The 24,844-nt window shown below is 41.7% G+C and overlaps 1 protein-coding gene across 1 annotated transcript in view; it reads left to right on the forward strand.

The window, feature by feature from the left end:
- Positions 1–345: 345 nt before the first annotated feature.
- Positions 346–24,844, forward strand: part of LOC102022759 (chondroitin sulfate proteoglycan 4-like) — a 65,689-nt gene continuing 41,190 nt past the window's right edge. The window contains exons 1-5 of the mRNA XM_005392714.2: positions 346–528; positions 12,415–12,578; positions 13,471–17,031; positions 18,440–18,910; positions 23,408–23,584. Coding sequence (XP_005392771.1) covers positions 459–528; positions 12,415–12,578; positions 13,471–17,031; positions 18,440–18,910; positions 23,408–23,584 — 4,443 coding nt within the window. The 5' untranslated portion in view covers positions 346–458. The remainder of the gene's footprint in view (positions 529–12,414; positions 12,579–13,470; positions 17,032–18,439; positions 18,911–23,407; positions 23,585–24,844) is intronic.

The raw sequence follows: 24,844 nt of genomic DNA on the forward strand, positions 1-24,844 counted from the left end.
AAAGCACCCCTTTCGGAAGCGCACCTGGACCGGTGAGTCGAGCCCGGCTGGGCAAGGATTCTTACCTCCAGCAGGAATCCGTTTGTTCCTACCAACTTCACCAGCCAGCCTTCCAGTTCTCACCCAACATTAGTGTCATCTTGTTTTTCCCTCTCCCACCCCTCCACTGCAGATCACAGCCGGGGGTTATAAACTGTTTGCCCTCTTGGCGCTGAAGGCCCTCACAAGCCATATTTAATTTCACCTTAGCCCGGGACGAAAGGCCGAGCAGCCTGGGACCCAGGAGCGGGGCCGCGCGCTGATGGGGCGCAACAGCTGCAGGTTGCCGGAGGCTCTCCCCGCCCAGGTCCGGCCCCCGAGCAGTTGGGGGCGGTGCCCCTCGCCGAGCTCTGGTCCCGGCGCGGGCGGGAAGGCGTCGGTGCAGGTAGCTCCGCCGGCCCCGGGGCCACCGCGGCAGGATGCAGGTGCCCGGGCCCCGCCGCCTGGTCCTGCTCGCCGCCTGCCTGGGGCTCTGCGGGGCGCTCGGAGGTACGCGCCCCAACTTCCCTTTCCCGCCCCTTCCCCAGCCTGCTGCGCGCGTGGAGCCCTCGTGGAGACGGGGGGCGAGCGGGGAGGGGCACGGGGAGCCGCTGCTGGGCCCCGCGGACTTGGGGCGCGCTGCGCGGGCCTGGGTCTGCCGCGACCGCGACTTGGACTCCCGGGCCCGGCCTTCCGGAGCCGAGCGGCGGGGGAGGAGACTGCTTAGCCTGGCGCGGTGGCTTCCGCGGCGCCGCAGCAGAAAACTTCCAAGGGCCCGCTCCCCGGAGATACTATCTCCCCAGGTCCCCGGCCAGTTTAGGGGAGCCTAGTTCAGGCCGGTTCCTCACCCCTGCGAGGTCAGCGGAGGACGTGGAGTGTCAGGCGGGCCTCCCGGGTGCGCTCCGGTGAGCAGGATGAGTGAACCCTGCTGTCTCCCTCGCTGATCTTTTTAGATCTACCCTAACTTAGTAGCCCCGGCGGGAGTTACTCAGCTGCACCGCTCCTCCGGTTTTGGAGGCCTTAAACTCATTGCTGAAATTGTTTGGTCACAGGCGCAGTGTCCTCTAAGTTCCTTCACAAAGGAGCTTCATATTTCTGTACTCAGTAAGGTAGAAGTGCTTTCCATTTCTGTGATGGTTTTCAGACTCTAAAGATTACTAATTAGGACTGCTTAAACGTTTTACATGATTAAACCTCTGTGTTTGCGCCTTCCTACCCTCCATGACTCTTTGAAATTGAATTCATATAATTGAGAGAGAGAGAGAGAGAGCAAGTATTCTAAATAAAAGGTCTTGTATCTCTAGTATGTACACTAACTTTTGAAGACTTATGTCCCCACCCATGACGGAAGACTCCTGACTCCTCTCTTTGTGGACGTGTGGAGGGGGCCGATTCTGTCTCCATCTCGGCTCCTGCTTTGTCTTCCTTTCTCTCCTGTCTTTCCCTGCACTGCCTTGGCCTCTTTCTACCGGCTTCTCCGAATGGCCTGGACAAGGAATTTGAGGCCTAGTCTGCCTGTGGCTCTGGGGAGGAAGGTGTGAGTTGCAGGCCAGCGAGATAGCAAGGGTCAGTGGATGGGCTTGGGGACAGACCCGCTGGTGAGGGTGCGAGCAGGGAAACCAGGCGGGCAGTGTAAGGGGATAGGAAGTTCGTAGTTTTAGAGTTCAGTGTACTAGGATTTCAACCTCGGTGCTGTTTTATGTTTTCAGAGTGACTTTGGACAATTCCTTTAATTATTTGGGTCTTAATTTTGCCCTTTGTAGAGCTGAGATGACAATAGTGTCCTCAGAGAGGCTTGAATAGTATACTGCACAAGACCATCAAGCCGCCTAAGTGTACTTAATAAACACTCATTTCTGTCATTTCCGACTCATTATCTTCCATTCCTCTGCTTCTGTGCACTTAGTTTGGGTAATCCGTTTGGGTTAAAGAATGGGAATTAAGAACTTTACTGAGTAAAGAATTCCACAACATGTCCTTTAACACATGTGTTCTTCACCCTTGGCTCTGAATGCATGGCAAATATTGTATCCAAAAGTCTTACTAAAATTCTACCTTGAGTGTTTGGAGGAGTATTTTCTTGAGTAGCCAGCCAGTGTGTGATCTGACTTTGGTCTTCTTCCTTTATCTTGTTGAGTGATTCAGGGTGTTTCCTTGAATTCAGGGTGTTTCTAATTGTCTAACGCTTAGATGAGCTTTGCTCTCAGTTCTTGAAGGACACAGGGTGATATAATAACTTCAGCTTGGCAAGTCTTACAGTGAAGCTACCTTTGTCTAGCAAAAAAGATACTATCTCAGTGAAAATATCTCTACCATGTACCCTAGTGTATTTCTGTTTGTAAATCAGTACTGCTGTCACTAGCTACTTTCTCAAGGTACTATACAAAAAGTACTACATCTGCATTATCAGTGGCATGATAATTTCTAATTGTGGCTCTCTTCTTGTCAGATTTCATTAGTATATTACTTCTTTTGCTTTGTACAAGGCTGAGGAGCTTGTCCATGGAAAGATATGCCACCGTTGCCCATTCCTTTTTCTCTACTGTTCTTTACATTATTTGTATATATATTTCCCAATTTTTTTTTTTTTTGGCCATCCCTTGTACCTTTTAAAATATCTTACATTAGTCTGTCTGCTATAACAAAATACCTGGGGCTGGGTAGAAGTTCAGCTCGTGGTTTTGGAGACTGAAATTCCAAACAGCACTGTCCTGCCTTTGGTGAGGGCTTCATGACAGTTGGCATCATGGCAGGAGCTTGTGGGAGAGTACCACACGGTGAGAGAGAAGACCAGAGAGACTGAGGAGGGGCTGATATTGTTCTCCCTGGGGTACTACCTTAAAGTGTTCTGGGGGCTCTACTCTAAACCAAGGGGGTTCCCCGCTCCCAGGCCATAGACCTATATGGATTGTTAGGAACCAGGTGACATAGCAGGAGATGAGTTATGGGGAGCAAGTGAAGCTTTATCTGTATTTACAGCTCTGCCCATCCTGGTACTGCCTGAGCTTCACTTCCTGTCAGTGGTAGCACTAGATTCTCATAGGAGCTTGAAGTCTGCTGTGAACTGTACATGCAAGGGATCTATGTTGTGTGCTCCTTATGAGAATCTGATCCTGAAACCATCGCCCAACCCCATCTATGGAAAACTTGTCTTCCATAGAACTGGTTCCTGGTGCCAAAAAGGTTGGGAACTGCTGCCTTCAACAACCTAATGATCTCTTATTAGGCCCAACTCTTAAAGACCCTATTACCTCAGTATTACCACACTGGGAATCAAACTCCCAACACTGGAACCCTTGGGGGATAAACCACATCCAGACCATAGCATACCTCATCCTGTTAGTGAGAACTTGCTTAGTTATAGTGAGATAATATAGTTGGGCCAGTTAAATCTGCCTGTGGTGAGCCACTGAATTGAGCTGGGAGGAAGAGAACCACAACCACCTTCTTCCTCTGCCCTTGGAAGACTTGTGCACTGAGCAAGTGGTACATGTGCATATGCCAGTCAAGGCAGATGCCAACTGATCTGTACATTAGAGACCAAAAATGTCAAGTCCTCATTATTATTTTTAGATCACAACAATCTGAGAAGATTTTTCTTCTGTTACTACAGTAAATATATAGGCAGTCACCTTATCATTTGTACCTCAGAGCTACAGTGTCCAAATCGAAATGCTTTCAGGAGTCAGTGAGTCATACTGAGCCACACAGCAGCCAGTGGGGCAGGAGGTGACACAGAGAGGCGGAGACCTTGAGATTGAAGCATCCACAACTCATGTGTGGCTGTTATCCTATGAGGATGACCATCTGATTTTTCTAGGGAAGTCAAAAGTCTAGATATTTATTTAAACTCTCCTGGCCTTATCTTTTTTTTATATAATATGGCTATGTAGTACATATAAAACAAAACACTCACAACCTTTGCTACTGGGCCCCTTTACCAGTATGGCTGTATTATGGACCTCTGTATTCCCAGCACTTAGTTCAGCAACCTACAAATTATAGGTGCTCAATAAATACAGGTGACTAACTGACAGAATGCCTCTAGGGAATGTGATAGGCTGAAAAATGCCTCTCCAAGTGTGTGTATGTTCTAATTCCCAGAATATGTGAATATGTGGCTCTATATGTCAAAGGGAACTTTATAGATATAATTAAATTTGGAATTTTGAGATAGAGATATTATCCTAGATTATCTGAATGAATCCTAGATGTAGTCACAAGGGTTTTATAGAAGGGAAACAGGAAAGTTGGAGTCAGAGAAGATGTGACAAGGGTAATAGAAATTAGAGTGACATGATTGCTGGCTGGGGCCACAAGCCATGGCATGCAGGTGTCCTTTAAGAGCCAGAAAAAAATAGATTCACCCCCAGAGCCTACAGAAGGAAAGCAGCCTTGTAGATACTTTGATTTTAGTGTGGTGAGACCTATTTTAGACTCCCACGCCCTGCATTTGTAAGATAATCAATTGGTGTTGTTTAAGCCACTGAATTTGGTAGGTTGTCACAGCAGCAATAAAAATCTTATCCAGGGAGTTTATTTCCTATAAAGGTAAAAGGTAATATAAGGGCCATATAACTCTGACAGGCCTAAGACAGCAGGTGCCATCAGAGAGGAATGAGTTGCTGTCAACTTCAGGCTGAGAGCTTTAGAGGAAGCTCCTTCCCCATGAGCAGGGAGCTTGGTGCCAACACCAACTCCCAGGCCAGAGGATGGAGCCTGAAAAACTCCCTCCCATCATAGCAGGGCAACAAACAGAGAAACACACAGATGTTGCACGAGACATTCAGGCTATGACACAGCCTCTTCAGCACTAAGATAGAAGTTGTCAGCTCAACCAGGGCAGGCCATCCACTAGGACTGCCTCACTGACATTTCCAGAGGGTTCTATTTACATCTAAGACTAGAGGAACAGCACTCTGGAGCTATGCCAGGCACAGTCGTATGGCCATACAGTGCACCTGGGGGTTCTCCAATGAGAGGAAGTGAGGGCAAGTGACTGCTGTTTCCCACTTTGTAACTGAAGGTCCCATCACCGAGCAGTTGACATAGAGGCTAATATTTGGAGAATGTATGGATAGCTGAGAGTCTGGTGGGTTGTGCTCTACAACGGCAAGAAATCCATGGGTGCACATTGTTCTGGCTCTACCTGCACCTTCACAGTGGGCCTGGGCCTTCCCTCGCCAGTGTCAGCAATGTGTTTAGCATAGGGATATGAAGTCAGACCTGCTATCAGTGCAACATCTGGTCAACCACCATTCCTGTAGTCTGGGGAAAAAATACCTTGGTTCATTGACTTTTTGCCCTGACTTAAATTTAATGGACCTGAGTTTTGTAGCAGAAACTTTTAGAATTTTTTCTGTTGCAGTTAACTTGCAGTGAATAAAGGAGGTTGGGTCTCCAGAGCATATTGGATGTTTGTGCTAAGTTATTTCATGCTTTTGAGTTTTCTTCTTCCTCTGCAATGATAGATAAAGTCAGTTATCTCTTTGGTTTTCTTTTTTTATTTTAAAGAGAAAAAAGCAATAAAAACAATGATATAGAATTTCAAAACAAGTAATAGAAAATTAACAATGGTTAGAACATTGCATATTTTATCTTCAAAGTGGTTGCTCATGCCAGGAATGTAGCTCAGTGGTGCAGCGCCTGCCTGGGAATTGCAAGGTCCTGAGTTTGATTCCGGTACCCAAAATAAAAAGTAGCTGCTTAGATTTCAAGATATAAGCGTGCAAAATAATCAGACAATATAAACACATACTGTTCTTTTCAATGAACTAATAGAAATTAGTAGTATACTTATCTTAGCTATCATATATATATTTTTCCTTTCCTTCTTTTCTCCTTTCTCCCATCCCAGTTCTTCCTTTATCAGCAGTTACTTTCCCTTCCAGTTTCAGTGTGCATACAATGTAGACATCATAGCAAACACTGTAGAGATTCTCAAGAATTGAGTTTAGGCAAAAGGTCATTTTCTTTTCCAAGTGACAGTACTGATCTCAAATGAAACAGCTGTTTTCTAATGCAAGACCTTTTAGGACTTCATCTTAGGACTTTGTATAATGGAAATAGTTTATCAGGGAAGTTTTGTTATTGCTTTTTATTTTAATTTTAAATTAAGCTTCTATGCTTATGATATCCATAGAATATATTTGGAAGATTGTTCTTTCTTTTTTTTTGAGATAGGGTCTTGCTTTATAATGCAGGCTGGCCTTGAACTCACAGCAAGCTGGCTGTCCTCCTGCCCCAGTCTTCTGAGCGCTGTGATTACAGGCATGTGCCACCGCCTCTGTCTCTGGAAGATTGTTAATACATGAAAAGGCACAGTATAAAATTACAAAAAACATTGTAATAGGGAAAGATAGTGGCTATGGTCTAGAAATATTTCCTTCAGAAAGGCTCATTGTGTTGGTTTTTTTTTTTTTTTTCCTTTGGTACTGGGAATTGACGTTAAGGCCTTATGCTTGCCAGGCAAGTGCTGTGCCACTGAGCTAAATCCCCAGCCTCATTGTGTTGAAGACCTGGTTGCTGTTGGGCTTTGAGAAAACTGATTGGTTCATAACTATAACTTCATCTGTGAATGAGTGCAGTGACGAGCTCACAGTTTGATGGCTTTCTTGGCAGCTGATGCGAGCAGGAGGTGGAGGGAGGAAATCATGGGGGTAGCGGGGATGACTGTAAGGATAGCTTGTCTCTCACCCCTTCCTCTGTGGCTCTTTTCCTCTCCCTGCTTCCTATGTAGCCATCATGAGGTGAGCAGCTTTCCTCTGCCTGACCCTTTTTGCCCCAGTGCATTTCTGCCTTGGAGTCAGGTCAGTTCAGGTCAGTGTAGGCTGAAACTGCTGAGACAGTGGGCCAAACTAAACCTTTCCTCCTCTACTTTAATTTTTTTATTAAAAAACAGAAACAAAACAAAAGTCAAAATTCAAAAACAATATGATAGGGTAACAATGGTTAATACATTGAGTACTATTTATCTTTAAATTAATTACTCAGAGTACAAGATTTCAGCATTTAATTGTTCAAACAACATTAGCACAAACCTATGTTTTCAATGAACTAAGAGAAATTAGTAGTGTAACTATCTTATATATATATATTTTAATTTTTGCTTTTCCTTTCCTTCTTTTCTCCATTCCCCCAATCTGATTTGATTTTCTCACTCAGGTACTATTTAGTCACAGTGGTGGAAAGAAAGCTGATGAGCAGTAATTCTGATTTGCAGTGGAAGCAAACAGTTGCTGAAATCTCTTTTGAAATACCTTCCTAATTATTTTCCATCCTACTCTTGTTTTCCCCTCACACAGCCACCAGATCATTCTTTCTAAAACACAGAACTGATCTGTCTCTCCCCAATAGAAAGTTCTCCTGAATATAGTTCATAAGACCATTGGTGAATAGCTGGAGATCTGGTTGGTGAGTCATTCATTCATTTGTTCCCCAAGCTTTGATGGAGAACTTCTGGTTTTATATGCATCAACAGCACAAAGCAGAACAAAGCTTTTCCTTCAGGTTCCTCATCTTTTAAGTAGATCCCAAACCCCAAATCTGCAAATAGCCAAGCAAATACAAACCCCAAACCAAACAAAAACCCAGAAAAATGCCATTTTGAAAAAGGAATGAGAACCAATTCTTCCATGGATATAGTAATAAATAAAATATTCACTGATCTCGGAGAGCCTTCACACCAATATAAATGTTTACTTTCCGAGAAAAATATTTTACCTACTTTACTACCAAACTTGGCTTCCATTCAAGCATTTTATCTTTTATATAAGCACACAGAACCATCTCTGATTTTTGTTCAACCTGATTTGTTCTAGTGATGCTGAAATCACACCCTTTCCTTCACTGCAGTAAGGACTGTCTTTCTTTGTGGAGAAGCCAAGTTCACTTGCATTTCTATTTGCTGTTTGCTAGTATTTTGAGACACATATTCGGGAGTACACAAACCGGCATGAAGTTGGAGGTGCATGAGGACATAAAGTGACTTCAGGCTGTCAGAGCAAAAGTTTTTAACCCACTTCCTTGTTTTCCTGATGGGGCAATGGAAATTTCTGGTCACTAGCTGGGACTGACATTGATTTAGTGCCAGAGAGGTGAAACATGGGAAACTATAGAGATATTGTTTATTAGCGTTACTTAGTCATTCTCAGCAGTAGGTTTTATGATTTAGAAAACATTTCCTGGTTTTGAACACCTAACAACACAGCCTTTAAACATATCAAAAATTGAAGTGGGGGTGAGAATTCAATAATAAGAAAGCCAGAAGAGTAAATTCAGATAGCTTTGGGGTTTATAATTCCTTGTTGTATCTTTAATGACTTTAGCTCTAACTTCTAGATTTATTGAATTTAATTATTAATAGTTTTATTTATTTGATATTGATTTTAAAAGTTGTTGACTAACATGTATTAGTTGTACATATTGGTGGGATTCAGTGTGATATTTCAGTGCACGAACAGGGTATGTATTGATGAAATCCAACCTCTCTTTATCCACTCTTCTCCTCTCCTCATCCTCTGCTAGTCACTACTCTGCATTGAGCTTGACTTTTTCTTAGCTTCCACATATGAGAGAGAACATGTGGCACTTGTCCTTCTGTACTTGGCTTATTTCACTTAGCATAATGTCCTCCAGTGCACCCATTTTACTACAAATGACAGGATTTCATTTTTCTTTATGGCTTAATTATATATATATATATATATATATATATATATATAATATTTTCTTTTTTATCTGGTGATGGGCGCCTAGGATGATTCCACAGCTTAACTATTAATGAATAGCAATGCAGTAAACATGGGCGTGCAGAAGTCTCCTTGTATGCCAGTTTTGTTTCCTTTGACCATGTACCCAGAGGTGAGACAACCGGATCAAACAGTAGATCTAATTTTAGTTTTTTGAGGAATCTCCATAATGTTCTCCACAATAATTGCACTAATTTACAACTCTACCCTCAGTGTGTGAAAGTTCCTTTTTCTCCACATCCTTCATAGTGTTTGTTATTTTTTGATGTTGCCATTTTCCTAGGGTGATATATCACATTATAGTTTAAATTTGCACTTCTTAGATGACTAATGATGCTGAGCATTTTTTCATGTTGTTGGCCATTTGTATTTCTTCTTTAGAGAAGATTCTATTCCAATAATTTGCTTGGTTTTGATTTGATTGCTTCTTTCTTTGTTGTTAAGTGTTTTGAGTCCCTTATATATTTTAGCTTTTAATCCTTTGCTGGATGAATAGTTGGCAAGTATTTCCTCCTGTTCTATAGGTTGTGTCTTCACTGTTGGTGTCTTTGCTGTGCAGAGGCTTTTTAATTTGGTGTAATCATTTGTCTTATTTTGCTGTGCTTTGGGTTCATTTAGGGGTTTGCATTTGCTTGGCTATTATTGCCCATATTACTGTCTGAAAGTATCTTGTCTATCTTTTCTTATTGTGGTTCTAGAGTTTCAGTCCTGCATTTAGGTCTTTGACCATTTTGTGTTTATTTTGGTACAGGGTGAAAGACAGGGGTCAAGTTTCAGTTTTCTGTGTAGAGATACCCAGTCTTCCTAGCACCACTTATCAAAGAGACTGTCCTTTCTCCAAATTTTTATTCTTGGTTCCTTTGTCAATAATCACTTGGCTGTAGATGTGTGGGACTATTTTGGGATCTGTATTCTATTCCATCGGTCTGTATGTCTATTTTGATGCCAGTACCATGCTGTTCTGGTTACTATGGCTCTGTAATATGCCTTAAAATCAGGTATTATGATGATTCCAGCTGTGTTATTTTTGTTCAGAATTGCTTTGGCTATTTATGGTCTTTTGTACCTCAATATGAGTTTTTTAAAATTTTTTTTCTACTTGAGAATATCATTGGTATTTTGCTGAGTATTACAATGAATTGGTAAATTGCTTTGGGTACTGTGGACATTTTAACAATATGAATTATTCTGATCCAGGAACATGGGAAGAACAATTTTTGGTGTTTTTTTAAAAAATTATTTTGTCATTTTAAAATTTTTATTACAAAGATCTTTTACTTCTTTGGTTAGATTTGTTTGTAGGTAGTTTATTTTATTTGTAGCTGTTTGGACTGGGATTGCTTTCATGATTGCTTTCTCAGCAAACTTGTTATTGGTCTATAAAATGGTGACTATTTAAAAAATTTTTATCAGTGCACATTCACAGTGCACTGTGCATAATGATTATGTTCAGTGCAGAGAATAGGTCAGTTTAATTTGATATAATAAATGTTTTCTTGCTCTGTACTTACTTTAGGTCAGGTTCGTTAGAGAGAGAGAGCCTGAGACAGGGATTCTAATGTAAGAGAATCACTGAGTGATTTCTTCCAGGAGAGAATTTAAGAAAATGAGGGAAGCAGGATATGGCAGGCAAAGCCAAGCAGAGGTCTGGTTTTGGCTGATATCACCTCACCCTGATCCCAGGGTGGGCTCTGGAGCATGAGCGCCAACATCGAGTTTTACTTCAGTAAGTGACGGTCTATGAGTTTCCTTCCAGGTAAAGGTGTGGATTCATTGGGGTTTCTGTATATGGCATTTTAGCCACTCAAGTGTAGCTGTTAACAGTGTTCTAGGTGGGATACCAACAGAATATCTTACACCGTTTGTGTGCCAGGCACTGTGTACTAAAGAGATGACGATACAGAAGATTAGCCCCTGGTCATAGGAAACTCATGGAACAGTGCAGAAGATGGCAACTCGTAAGAAGAGTTATAGTGCAGTGGGAGTCAGTTCATTTTTGTTTTCATCCATAAGATGAAGCTGACTCATTCATGAACCAAGCTCAGGTGGTTTGTTCACCAGCTGGCTATAAGAGATCCTTATGCAGACAGATATGTAAGCTGAGGGAAGGGTGCTGGTACAACCATGGTAAATGACAGGAGGTTGGAGCTACCATCTCATGTGGCTTGCTTATGCCTTCTGATTCTCTACATGTTCAACTGAGGATATACCACCTTAATCTCTTCTTCCACCATCTGCAGTGGCCATTCTGCCATTGCTGTCTTACTTATAGTGGGCCATTGCATTTTCCATGCTTCTAGAAGCCACCTTAGCAGTGAGTTTAGACTATTTCCAGAAGTCTTTGCTGGAGTGTTATGTCCTATATCTCAGAGGATGCTCTAAAACCAAGAAATGCTCTCCTGTTCAACTCCTACCCTGGTCAGACTTCTTCAGTCCCATATGTATTCTACCAGCTATTAGCTATACATTCTGGGTAGGTCTTGAAGTTTCTTTAGGATCAAAATCACTTTCTCTGTATCAAACCCATACATGTCCTTGTGCAGGTTATGTTGTGACTTAACCCTTATTTTTGGTCTAGAAGTCAAGGGGAGAAATGGGATCATATATTTAGAGGTCAGTTGTCATGTTGTAGAAGGAGGCCCCTGCATCCTCTTTAAGACATGGGAGAGTGGCTGTCTTAATAGGGGAATGAGATGCCTCTGCAGGATCAGAGGGCTCAGGGGGTCTAGGGTCTCAGGCTGAATGCGTGCGTCAACCTAGATCTGCCTATTCTGTGTATCAGGGGCTCATTCATCCCAACGAGGGCCCTGTCCTTGTGAGAGCAAGCCTGTCTTTGTTGGCACTTTATGTGTAGCTTGACCGCTCTGATGACTGATTCCTGGATCTGAGTCTCAGCTTCCTCTCACTTTCTGCTGTAGGAAGTAAAAATGACTTTGCATTTTGCCATGGAGACTTTTTGGATCTCACACTTATCTTGTGTGAAACTAATTTCTTCTATCTTTCCCAGAGCTTCATTCAACCTTGTCAGTGGGCAAACAAATTCCATTGTTCTCATGGTTACTTTTGCCCTATACTTTTCATAGCTGGGTCCATATGTTCCTCTGTGCTCACACCACAGCAGCTCACTATCACTGACTCACCTGTCATCACCTAGCAGTGATGGGCTCTGAATTGCTGTCTTGGTGGTAAGTGGTTCATCTGCACATCTCATTCTAGTGACTGCTTTGTCAGGCTATGTCCAGTATCAGTCATCACCAGTTAGGGTCCAAGGAAAGTAGAGTCCGAGATGGAAATTAGGATGTAGGAGGTTTATAAGACAGAGTTCTTAACAATCAAACCCTGTTGGAAGGAAGAATGCAGCTTTAGACTGAGAAGTTGAGTTGCAATTTAGTCTCAGGGCAAGCCTTGACCACCACACGTCTTGAGGAGTCAGAGGAAGGAATAAGTCTTAGGGGTGTCTGAGATGGGTCAGAGGACACTGAACTTATTGATAGCCATGTTGAACTTGTGGGTCACCCTGGGAAGCATGCATGGCCTTGGGCAATGCAGCTTTCTTCAACAGGGTCCATTCCTGAAAGGGATGGTAATATAAAGTGAAATGCCATTGTGTAATGCATATGCTAACTTATGCTTTTTTCCCCTTTAGCATCTTTTTATGGTGAAAGCTATGTGGAGCTCAACAACATAGAAGTTTCCTCTGAGCTATCTCTTCAATTAAAATTTCAAACCAGCAAACCGCAGGGGTTACTTTTTCTTGCAGCTGGGAAAAATGACTATTGCATAATAGAACTTCTATCAGGAAACCTATGGGTATGGTTTTTAAAATCCTTCAAAAATACCTACATGTTCAATTACTGGAGAGAAAAAATCAAGAGAGAAAGGGGAAAATAGCTATGCATGTTGATTAGTGTTGCCTCACTGGAATAAAGTGATGTGCCATTGTACAGGATGGGATCTTGTCCAGTTTTGTCCAGTTGTGCCAGTATGTCTTTTTTTTTTTTTTTTTTTTTTTTTAGTACCAGGGATCAAACTCACAACCTCGCACTTGCCAGGCAAGTGCTGTGCCGCTGGGCTATATCCCCGGCCCTATGCCAACATGTCTTAAACAGTCTGACCTTAAAGTTTTCTTACTTCAGTATATAATCTATAAGTGTAGTATTCATGCCAATGGGAGTTTTCATGCCCATTTCTCTCTCTTTTTCTCTCTATGTATGTGTGTGTTTGTGTGTGTGGGGCCCCAGTCTTAGTCTATTTCCTGGTTTTTTTGTGTTTTAAACAAAGAGTGCCTATGGTTTTGACTCACAGTTCTTCAGTTTCAAGAACATGGTGCTGGTTTCTGCTGCACTGCAGGTGAGGGTCGTATAATGAAAGGAAGCATAGGATGAGAGAGAAAGAGAGAAAAAGCCAAGGAAGCTCACCTTGCTTTACAACAACCTATTCTGATGATCTGCAGCCTAGTCTAACAACCTGTTATTACAGTAACTGATCTAGCTCCACAAAAGTGAGGCCTTACTCTCATGAGAAAAACATTAATCCTCTCAATGACTCAGTTCACCTTTTAAAGGACGAGTATCTCTCAACACTGCAGCCCTGGGGACCAGGACCCAATAGGAGTATTGGTGGGGAAAAACCAGCCCCATTTCTTCAGTAAAATACAATGGCATGAGAAATAAGTGGTTAATTATAATTGTTTCTTTTTCAGGTGAGAATAAATTTGGGCACAGGTGAACAAGTGCTCTTCCCTGAGGAAAGACTTCGTGTGGATGACTTGGTTTGGCATTTGGTGGAACTGTATTATACTAAGGACAGTGTTTTCTTGGTTGTTGACAAACATTATGAGACAAGTGGCCAAATGGCTGGTGGGATGCATAATTTTAACTTTCAACATGGAATCTACATAGGAGGCCATGGGGGACTCAATGTCCCTTACCTAGATGGAAAGGTCCCCAACTTCCGAGGCTGTATGGAAGATGTGGTATTTAACGGTAGGGAGGTCCTTACGTCCCTTAGATCTTACCCTGGTTTTAAGAAAGTTTATGAGGTATCACTAGGATGCAGCGAAGAGTTTTTCTCGGGGGAGAATGAAGCCATCAATTTCTTTAGCTCTAGATCCTATGTTACCTTTCCAGAATGGAAGGTGCAAGGGGGAGGGATATTGGAATTTGCTTTGCAAACTGAAACTCAGCAAGCCTTGCTTTTATTTCAGTCAGGTAAGGATGGAGATTTTGTTGCCTTGGAAATACACGAAGGTCGGTTGAAGGCTCACATAGGAAGGAATAAAAGTAAAACTGAGCTTTCTTCTTCCCTCTTAATTAGTGACACCAAATGGCACACTGTTCAACTTCAGGTCATGGGAGGGCATTTGGACCTCATGGTAGATGAGCAGCGGGTAAGGACATTGCTGCCTTTGCAAAGTGATCCATCTGCATCAGAAGGCCCCCTTTTTGTAGGAGGTCTTAATAACCAAATGTGGGAAGAAGCAAAGACGTTAGACCTTGCCTCTGTGCCTAGGAAATCTGCTCGAGGAATCTCTTTGAAAGGCTGCTTACAAGGCTTGGAAGTGAACTCACAGAAGAAAGCATTAAAAGATGCCTTAGTTTCCAAAGATATTTCTGCTGGGTGCAAAATCAAGAGTATTAGTAATGCAAATCCTTCGGCTACAACACTGGCAAATCTGCCTCAGTCAGAGGCTTTCCTTTCCACCATAGTCCCTGGCACTGTCAAGCCCTTTCTTCAAGAACTAAGTAGTTCTTTTTTGGTTTTGAGTAGCTTGGAGGTTCAAGAAGGTGGACGAGCCCTACTGGAACAAAAGCATATGAAGGTGAATATGGAATTTAAGGATTTGGTTTTCAATTATTCTCAAATACTGTTTAAAATAGAGGAAATGCCTGTTCATGGGTTCCTTCAATTAGACGTTTCATCCGAGCAAGAAATGGCAAAGGCGTTTACTATGTTAGATTTGTGGCAAGGAAAAGTGTGGTATGTCCATGATGGTTCAGAAGAACCTATGGATTACTTCACATTTTTGTTCTCTTCTAACAGCAAGAAGGAAATGCCATTATATCTGCAGGACCATGACCCATATGTGTTTAACATTAATGTCATTCCTGTGAATGACCCCCCATATCTTAAACTCCCAGAAGGAAACATGCTTCTCGTGTTTGAGAACTCTAAGAAACAACTGAGCCCAAATATAATACAGGTGTCAGACCCTGACACAGATTCTTTGAATCTTAGTTTTTCGGTTCTTGGAAGCTTCAATTCAGATACTGGGTTTTTAGAAAATGCCAATGAACCCGGGAGAGCCATTCATGGCTTCAAATACGCTGATTTAAGAGATGGCAATATTTTCTTCGTGCACCGTGGGCTTCGAAACTCTCGAATTGTCCTGAGAGCAAGTGATGGGGAGCTGACTAGCAATACAGCGGTGTTACGGGTCCTGGCTGTTCCTTGGGACTTTGAAGTGGCCCATAGGACCGGTGTGGTTGTACCACAGGGTGGCACTGTTCTGATTACACGGAGTAATCTGTCAGTGGAAGTCAATGGTGAACATCATGAAATGGAGACTCTCTATGATATCACTCATCCTCCTCAGTTTGGCCAGATTCAGCGTTGGGGGTCACATGGGGAATGGAAACAAGTTAGCAGCTTTTCTCAGCATTCCATCAATAAGAATCGGGTCCGGTACTACAGTACATCCAAAGAACTACAGCAGAGAAATGTTACGGATCACTTTAAATTTAGAGTTAACATAGAAGGAAAAGTCAGCAAAGAGCTTATATTTCCTGTGACTGTACAATGGCTGAAATTTAAACTTGTGAAAAATGTTCCTCTGGAGATCAGTACCATGAGTAAGGAAGTATTGAATTCTGATCATTTACAGGCTGCAACAGAGGGTGTGGAAGTAGCAGAGAGGGAAATACATTTTAAGTTACTGACTCCACCTAAGAAAGGAAAATTGCTATTTGACAATAAAGTTCTAAAAACAAACTCAATCTTCAGCCAAAAAAATATTACAGACTCTCAGATAAGTTATGAGCCTCAGCAGAGGCCGAGGGAAGATTCACAGGATACTTTTAAATTTTTAATTGTTGCAAAACACATAGAATCAAAAGTTTATATTTTCAGAATGCTCTTGAAAGCAAACAAGACACGACTTATTCTAACAAACAGAGGATTGCTTGTAAAAGAAGGAGAAGGGAAATTGATTACAAAATCAGAATTATTTATTCAAACCTGGGACAATCAGATCTTCCAATATAAAGTCACCAAGAGTCCTCAGCATGGGAGGCTGAAATTGATTAGCTTTTCAGATACCCTGCAAAGTAATGACAGTATCACTACATTCACTGATCAGGACATAGTGGGTGAGCGGCTGATGTATATTCATGATGACTCTGAGACCCAGAGCGATGAGTTCTCTGTTGTGGTATCTCCAGGCCAAGAGGGAGTGGTCAAAGATTTTGACTTGGAGCATTTATCTACAGAGATCAAAGTCAACATTTCTGTTGAGTTAAAAAATGATGAATGGCCAGTACGTGTGGTAGATAAGGTATTTCATGTTGTGCGGAATGGCCAGCGCTTATTGACCCTGGCAGATCTCTGCTACCATGACCCTGACTTAGATTTTAACGATGGACAGTTGCTGTACACCCGGCGGGGCATCCCAAATGGGGATTTGGTGCGAGCTGACAACCCCACTGAAAAACTCTACCAGTTCACACAGGAAGACCTGCAGGAAGGACGTGTGCTCTTCAGACATCACGGTGCAGATTCTGCCCGTTTTGTGCTGTTTGTGACAGATGGCGTTCATCACACTTCATCCCTACTTGAGGTCATTGTATCAGAGCCCTCTGTTCAGATAGCAAACAACACAGGGCTTCTTGTACAGAGAGGAAAAGACAGCTGCCTCACAGCAGCTAACCTGAGTGTTACCACAAACCAAGATGTCCGAACAGACCTCGAGGTTGAATTCTACATTGTGTGGCCCCCGAAGCACGGCAGAATCCTGGTCAACAATTCTGTGTCCTCATCGTTTTCCCAACATGACTTGAAGCAAGGACATGTGACTTACAGGCACGATGGCAGTGGCGACGCTGACATGTTCAACTTGACAGTGAAAATTAAAGATACAGACTTAGAAGTGGGGCTCTGTGTTCAAGTAGAGTTGGAAGATCATCACCATCATAGTGACGTTTGGCACAGAAGGACCCTGATAGTTGAAGAAGGAAAACCAGTAAAACTGAGCAGAGGAAAGCTCCAGGTAAATGTCCTCCTAAGCACCAAGCTGTCTTATTTTCTTAGAATCACAGGGGATGATAATGTATTTGGTTGCTTCTGAAAGATTTTTTTTGTATGACTTTTCTCCTGGTGTTAGGAGTGACTTTTTAAAAAGTATGTGGATACTGTTAAGAAGAAATGTGGGAGGGTTTCATGAGTGTGTTATTACCAATTTTCCTGAATTGGAGATGGCATACAAGCAATGTAGAGCCTTATTTTCAAGCTGTGTTCACAACGCATTCATTTGAATGTGTGTTTGGGATAGCGCTCTGAACTGGGAATAAGGGAGGGAAATATATATTATAGAAAAGTAAATGATTTTTACTTTTATTCATCATTAACAATAACACTGGCAATATTTCACTTATTCTGAGGTATATTCAAGATGAGGTGAAGCAGCAGTTTAATAAACATAACAAGGACTTCTAAGACAGCAGAAGATACTATATATCACAGCTTATTTCCTTAGCTCTGAATGGGCTTTGTTTAGTTTCCTGAAATTTGGTAGATAAAACTGACCTAGCCAGTGGGATACCAGGAGTGAGGTGAGAGTGCCTGCTTTCCTCAGGCTTCTGCTTGAAAACTTCCAGCAGGCAGAGCCCTGTGGACCAGAGTTCAGAGGTTTGTGCTGTTTAGGGTCATCCTGTGTGGGGTAGAGGGCAGGTAAGCTGTGATTGATGACAACTGGTCACAAGCACAGGCTACTCTGAACCTAACTTCAGGAGTGCAAACCCCTGTACTAAATGCATCCAATAGTATCAAATAGAAATGTATTTAAGAGGGGTTGAAGGGGATGGAAGGGGATGGGGGAAAATAAAGAATCAAGTTATATCTCAGTTCGTTTTCAAGTTTGGAGAAGCTAATGTGTACATTTCACCACAAGGGGGCATGTGCACTTCGGCGACTGTAGATCAGTTGCAGTCTCAGTTTGGAGACAGATTCTGCTGAATCAGTAAATTAAAAATGTATGGAAAACGCTGAGCTGGTTGAAATGGGTGAGAAAAAAATATTTCTCTAAGTCCTTACAGTTCTAGTGATTCAACTGCTGTTTCTTTTACAACCTTTTATTTCTCCTAATTACAATTTATTTCTTTCATCTAAACTTTCTGAGTTGTGGCATTTTTTGTTATTGCGTATGATGCTTTGCTAATATATTTGTAGCTACATAAGTGTTGTTGACCATTATTTTTCTGTGTAACTGAGGCTGATACTCAAAATATTGCCATGGACGCCAGATCAGACCTAGGCTTAAACTGTGTATCAAGTCTGATTGTAATTTAAACCAAGTGTAGGCATTAGTAGAAAACAACTTGGTTTATCAGTAGTACTGGTTCTTGAGTTTATTAATATGTTTTTCTTTTGTGCCTGTGTGTTGTGCATGTGAACTCAAGGCTGGAAATGAATACAGTATTCCTTCAGAGGCAGTGTTCAGAGTCAGAACTCCACCGATGCATGGATACCTCCAAAAGTCTACACCTGAAGAAGGCAGCTTGAGTCCTGATGAAAAGTTCCCTTTGAATTTTACACAGCAGGATGTTGATGATGGCAATATCCTTTATGTGCAGACAGCTCCTGCCCAAAAGCAGGACCATTTTTTCCTAGATGTGATAAATGGCTCCCAAGTTGTAAGTGAAGTGGAAATCCTGTTGGATATTGTCCCTAAGTTGATTCCTCTGGAGGTTCAGAATTTTACAGTTCAAGAAGGTGGTTCCAAAGCACTTCTAGAAGATGACCTCAAAATTCCAAGCAAATATTTTGAAGGACTTGACTGTGAATTTGTTCTTCTTGAACCACCAAAGCATGGTTATGTTGAAAACTCTCATTTTCCAAGAGTAAAGCTAATGAAATTTACCAGGAAACAGGTAATAACTCTCAGTTAATATATTTGGGTGGGTTGGGTAAGACATCAAAAATTGGCATTCATCATTTAGACCCAAGGGGGATGGAACCTATGAGGTGTTTAGTCTGACCACCCATCAGATGCTAGAAGCCTATTTATAGTATCCACATAGAGTGTCCAACCATTGCTCAAATATCTTCAATGACGGGAAACTTACTACTTCATGAGATGGACCCTTTTAGTTTACAAACATTGCAACTGTTAATTCTTTAGGTTGAGCTGAAATCTGTCACTTAGAAACTTCCAGGTCCTGGCTGTGCTGTCTGACAGAATAAATCATACCCGCTTCATAAGAACTCTTTAAATATTTGAAAGAGGAAGTCATCAAATTCCCCTGAATTTTATCTTCTTTAGATTAAACACTACTTATCATCTAACTTTTGCTTTCTGCCACAAGTTTCCTGCTCCACCCTGGCTATCTAATTCTACCTAATTCTAGATGAATGCCACGTTGCCACAGTCCTTCTCAGTGATGTCAGAGTAACACTCAGATATTTAATCATTACTGATTTTTTTATTCATTCCTTTCCTCATTCACCCAGCACACGCTGACAGACTGCATACTCTGTGTCATGCCTGTGTTAAGCCAGGACTATCATTGTTCAAAATGACCCAGTACTTGGAATCTTGGAACTGGACACAACTGCCAGTGTGGTATCCAGTTGTCATAAAAAAAACCAAGGTCAATTGTAGGCTGCTATTGGGCTTTTTTGCTTTGGGCTAGAACAGTATTATTGTCAGACTTTGCTTTTTTATCATGAATAAAAGAATTCTTTCCATTACTTCTTTTTAAATTTTAAAAAGTAGCTTGTAGATTGCCATCATTTCCTTTATAATACTCTGTCAATATCAATATCCACTCTTCAGATTGGAAGCCATTAATAATCCCTATTTTCGGATATCTTTGTCTAGTCAGCTAAGAACACATACGTGCTGCTTAATTGTCCTTTTAAAATTTCAAGTCATCAGCTGGTTTGAGTAACTTTACTAAAGGCTTACTCTGTTTGAGTTACTGGGTGGAGTTACATGCTAAATAAAACATACTCCCTGCCCTCTAGAAATGCTGTGGAGGAACCACGCACAACAACTTTAATATAAGGTACTCTCTTCTTGCCTCTCATTTTGCATTTTTGTAATAGTGCTATGGGAGAATAGAAATGGCACTTTTGATTTGAGTTGGAGTGCATAGGGAAGGGCAGAAGAGAGTCTTCATTAAGGAATAATATTTAACCTGAATGTTGGAGAGAGAGAGAGAGAGAGAGAGAGAGAGAGAGAGAGAGAGAGAGAGAGAGTAGGGATAACAAGGATCCAGGAAAAGGCAATGTGAACAAAAGCAGCAGCATTGCCAAGGGGCATGGAGGCTTTAAAGTAAAGGGCTGAGGGGATGAGGAGCAGCCCATAGGCTGAGGAGGAGCAGAGATGCTTGGAAATAGACTGTGGTGAGGTCCTCACTTTTTGCCCTAAATTATATGTCAAGGGAACTAGACCTAAGAACTCACGGGCGAAACAAAGAAAGCCAGGAGTTGGAAAGGATTTTAAGCATTGGACCCAAAAAAGGTGATTCTTTAGTGACTCCATGCAGGGTCTCTTTATCAAGGCTTCACTCTTAGAGGCTCAACAAATTACCTGTAATAACCGCCTGCTCAGGGGTGAGTTGAATTGAACCCCTTCTTTTTGTGTGGTTTACGTGAGAGATCAAGCATTCAATTTTGATGTCTTGGTCAATTCAGTTACTTACTGAGCCTCATAAAAGTGTATTTAGGGATGGTTGATTGACATCTGTATGCTGATTTACACATGTTCCCTGTGGCATCACGGAGACAAGTCAAAGTCATATATTTTTGCTTTCTAGATGACCTCTTCCCACTCTTTCTTTTTGTATGACTCGCAACATCTCTGGGGTTTGAGACATTGTCATTTTCACTTGCAGTGATACTAATCCTTAAAAACCAGTGGTTCTAGCTTTTAATGACTTGGAGAAGGAGTCCCTGGTTGTACCTACCCCTTCATTCTTTCAGTAAGTAGTTTTTGAATGCCAGTTATGTGTCAGGAATTCCAATTCTAAGTACTAGGGATAAAGTAGTGAGCCAGCTAAGTAGTAATCCCTGCCCTGTGGAGCTTTTTTTCTTTAACTAGGACAGGGAAATGGATCCAGAGAGAGAGATGATGAATAAAATAAAGATGTGAAGTAAATGACATGTTGAATGAAGATTAATACTATGGAGAATAATAAAAGTCAGGAAAGGAACGTAGGAAATGCTAAGGCCTTTTTTGATGTGTGCAAGTCCACACATGTGCACACACACATGGATGTTCAGTTTCTTTTTTTTTGGTTTTTCTCCGGTACCGGGAACCGAACTCACGACTTTGCGCTTGCCAGGCAGGCGCTTTGCCGCTGAGCTAAATCCCCAGCCCGATGTTCAGTTTCTAATAGCATGGTCAAGGAGCACCTGTTGAGAAGTGGCATTTGAGCAGATGTCTGGAGGAGGACATGGGTGGATGAGTTGAGCATATGGAGGGAAGAGCTGCAGCGGGGGGAGGGGCAGCCTGGTGTGTCTGAACAGTTCCTTGTGGTTCAGTGTCCAGGGAACTGCGTGTGCATGAATGGTGGGGAGAAGAGCAGGTGGGGTCACAAGGCAAATTAGGAAAGGACTGGAGACTTCCTCCTTTAGCCTGAGGGAGGAGATCGGGAGCAATGAGGATGGGTGGATGTAAGTAGAAGAGCAGCACAGTATGCTCTGAAGAGGACTGATGTCAAGGGAACAAATACCTTTTGACCTGTCAAAATTTTCTGCACGTTTGTTGTATCCTTTCATTTCAAGTCAACATGTTTCTGTGCATTTTTGAAGTCAAGAATAGAAAAATCCCCCAAACATTTTTTCTTGGCCTTATAATTAATACCATTAAATGATATGGCATTTTGGAAAGTGCCATTCTAGTAAGGAAATTATATATTTTCCCAGGAAAAAGTCATGGAGATGATTGCTACTTAAATATTATGTTCTTAAAGTGCACTGGGTTAAAACTTCTCCCAATTTCTGATCAGTGCCTCCTTACATGTTTGCTTTTGAATAGTTTAAAACAGTATGTTCCAGAAACCTGTCATCAGGCCTCTGATCTGGAATTCCTCTGCCCATTGAATGCCAAAGAAATTTTTATAGCACCTGTGTACAAGTGGCCCATTTGTTTTTTTTGAGCGCTTTCCTGAACTCATCAACTCTTGTCAGAAGCATTTTGGAAAGATCACAAGGCTTGCTCAAGGGAAGTAGCCACAGGAATGGGTGAAGTTGAATGGTTAAAAAAAAACTGGCTGTATTTTATCAAAACAAACCCAATGCTCCTGTCGGGGTTCAGAAGTTATCTGCCTTTGTTTATTTAAGTCACTGTGCAAGTCCACAAACGTGCACACACACATACATGTTCAGTTTCTAATAGCATGGTCAAGGAACTCCTGTTGAGAAGTGGCATTTGAGCAGACGTAATCTGACGTAATCAGTAGACAAATCTGAGTAAGAGTCCTGGCTCCCCACTCACTGAAACTAATTTCCATTCTAGTTTGAAATTCTTTGCTTTACAATATTTCCACTAGAGTCTTACAGACGTGAAAGATATTGTAATCAAATTTTTGGTTACTACAAATCCAAGAGAAATAACTAAGTCATTGGACAACTATTTCAGACTTAAAATTTAAACGATGAAATCTAATGAAGATAAAAGTAAACATTTGCACTCTGGCTGTTGCAGTGAGGAAGATCTGCCTTGATAGAATAATTTGATTCTAGTGTAGTTTGTGTGTTTGTTCAAGGAAGTGCATGTTACCTAGTAATGTGTAGAGTCCTGAAGACATCCCTTAAGGGACACACACACAAAAAAACTATTAAGAAGGAGAAGGGGTAGAATTAGGAGGTAGCAGGTGTAACCTCATTTACCAAGAACATTTAAGGGACCATTGCATTCTTTGTTGAGAAAAGAGAAATTTGGCGGAACTTAATAATCTCCAAAGAGGAGCAATACAGTCAGTTAGAGAACTTTCAGAGCCTGAATCTAACAGTGTGAATTGTCCAAGAAAATGATCAGCAACTTCAAAAGTTGTCATTCTAAATAAGCAAATGGAGCCTAAGTTTTACCATGTTCTTCTATTTGTGAAAAGGCTGAATTATGTCACTCCTACACATTTTGGTGCTAGAAATAGCAGTTGAACTTGGATTTTCTGATTACCAGTCTAGCAGTTTCTTCATTGCCTTGCTCTGTTGCTCTGTTTTGCCTTAAACTAATTTCTAAGGTGCAGTATTATTTCAGAAAAAACTATATTATCCATCCCAGTTGGCCTCTGATTGTCTGAGGACATACTTCTGTGTTTTAGAGCAATTTTCAAAATTGGGATTTCTTTGATAACAATGTATTTACATTTTACAATCACATTTCACCAAGTTAGCAGTTTTGTTGTTGTTGATTATAGGTGGAAAATGAGTCGATTTTCTACGTTCATGATGATAGCGAGACGCTGCTTGACAATTTTACCATCTTTGCAAATAGCTCAGAGCTTGGAAAACAAAGTCTGCCCCAAACTCTTTTTGTGACTGTTGAACCTGTAAATGATGAAGCTCCAGTAATAACAGCCAATAAAGTCCTCCAGGTGAGTGCTGTATGCTTCTGACTTAACAAGAGACTTCAGAGCTGTTAAGTTGATTTTCATTTATATTATTTCTAATGTTAAATAATAAGACTATGCATATGGTTTACAAAGTCCCCCTGTTTTATATACATACTAGTTATTATCAGGATATTCTGTGGGTTACTTTGGGGAGAAGATAAAGAGTCACAATAGGCTCCTTTCACTTTGTATTTCTCCACTAGGCACCGCTCTCGTCCTCACCAGCCAGGCCCTTTTCAGCGGAGCTTAGGCAGACGGCTGCCCATGGAAGCTCTTGCTAGGCTGCAAATTTGATGGTTAAAGAGTAAGGTTTTCAGTAGACAAATCTGAGTAAGAGTCCTGGCTCCCCACTATTAGCCATGTGACCTTGGGCAAGTTTTTTAGGCCCCAAATTTACTCTCCTTTGGTAGGGAAGATGGAGACAGAGTTGTGAGAATGGATGATGAAGGGCTTGCTCACAGTACTTTGCATGTGATTAACATGCTGAACTACTTGCTAAAAAAAAGAACAGGCTGTATTTGGGTAAAATAAGGGCCACTGCGTAGTCATGAGGCAGTATTTTTCTGGTCTGGGAGCTTTCGTTCCCCTTCACTCACTGAGATTTGTGTCGCAGATACACATTTTTTGGCTGGTATGTGTTCGGCATTTTGCTCCTTTCCTGACCAGGAGATTACCCAGAGTTAGTGGCTGCTGTATGGCTGCTGTGCAGTACCTCCTGGCACTGCTGGCCTGTTTCCCGCCACATAAGCACGTCTAGCGTCTGTGTCAGTTAATACTCAACTATCCCGAAGCTTTCATTTAATAGATTACCTTGGTTTTAACTTTATCTTTTTTTATTTCCCTTCATCTAAGGACTTGGGCATGAACTCACAAGACTGACGTTATAATTTTGATCAAGAATGTCCCTCAGAATTCCTCAACCTTGCCAAGCTCCTACTTCTCGGATGACTTTGCAGAGTTAGCTCAGTGGGAATGACCACAGGGAGACTCTGTGAGGGGAAGGGAGAGAAGCAGATGAAAGGGAAGGAGGGCCACACGCTTGGTTAGATAGCGCAGATCAGTCCCGGACCACCTGGGTAAGGAACACAAAGCAAACTTATAAAGTGATGAGTTCCAGAGGTAAAAACACTACTCATTTTCCGTATAAAATGTAGGGAGTACACAGTGAACCAAGCCTTAAGACAACTAAACACTAAAAGTCCTATGCCTAGATCCAAGTAGTTTGAACAACAACAAAAATTT

This window comes from Chinchilla lanigera, unplaced genomic scaffold (assembly GCF_000276665.1).
Source record: "Chinchilla lanigera isolate Chin_1 unplaced genomic scaffold, ChiLan1.0 scaffold00045, whole genome shotgun sequence".
NCBI lineage: Eukaryota > Metazoa > Chordata > Mammalia > Rodentia > Chinchillidae > Chinchilla > Chinchilla lanigera.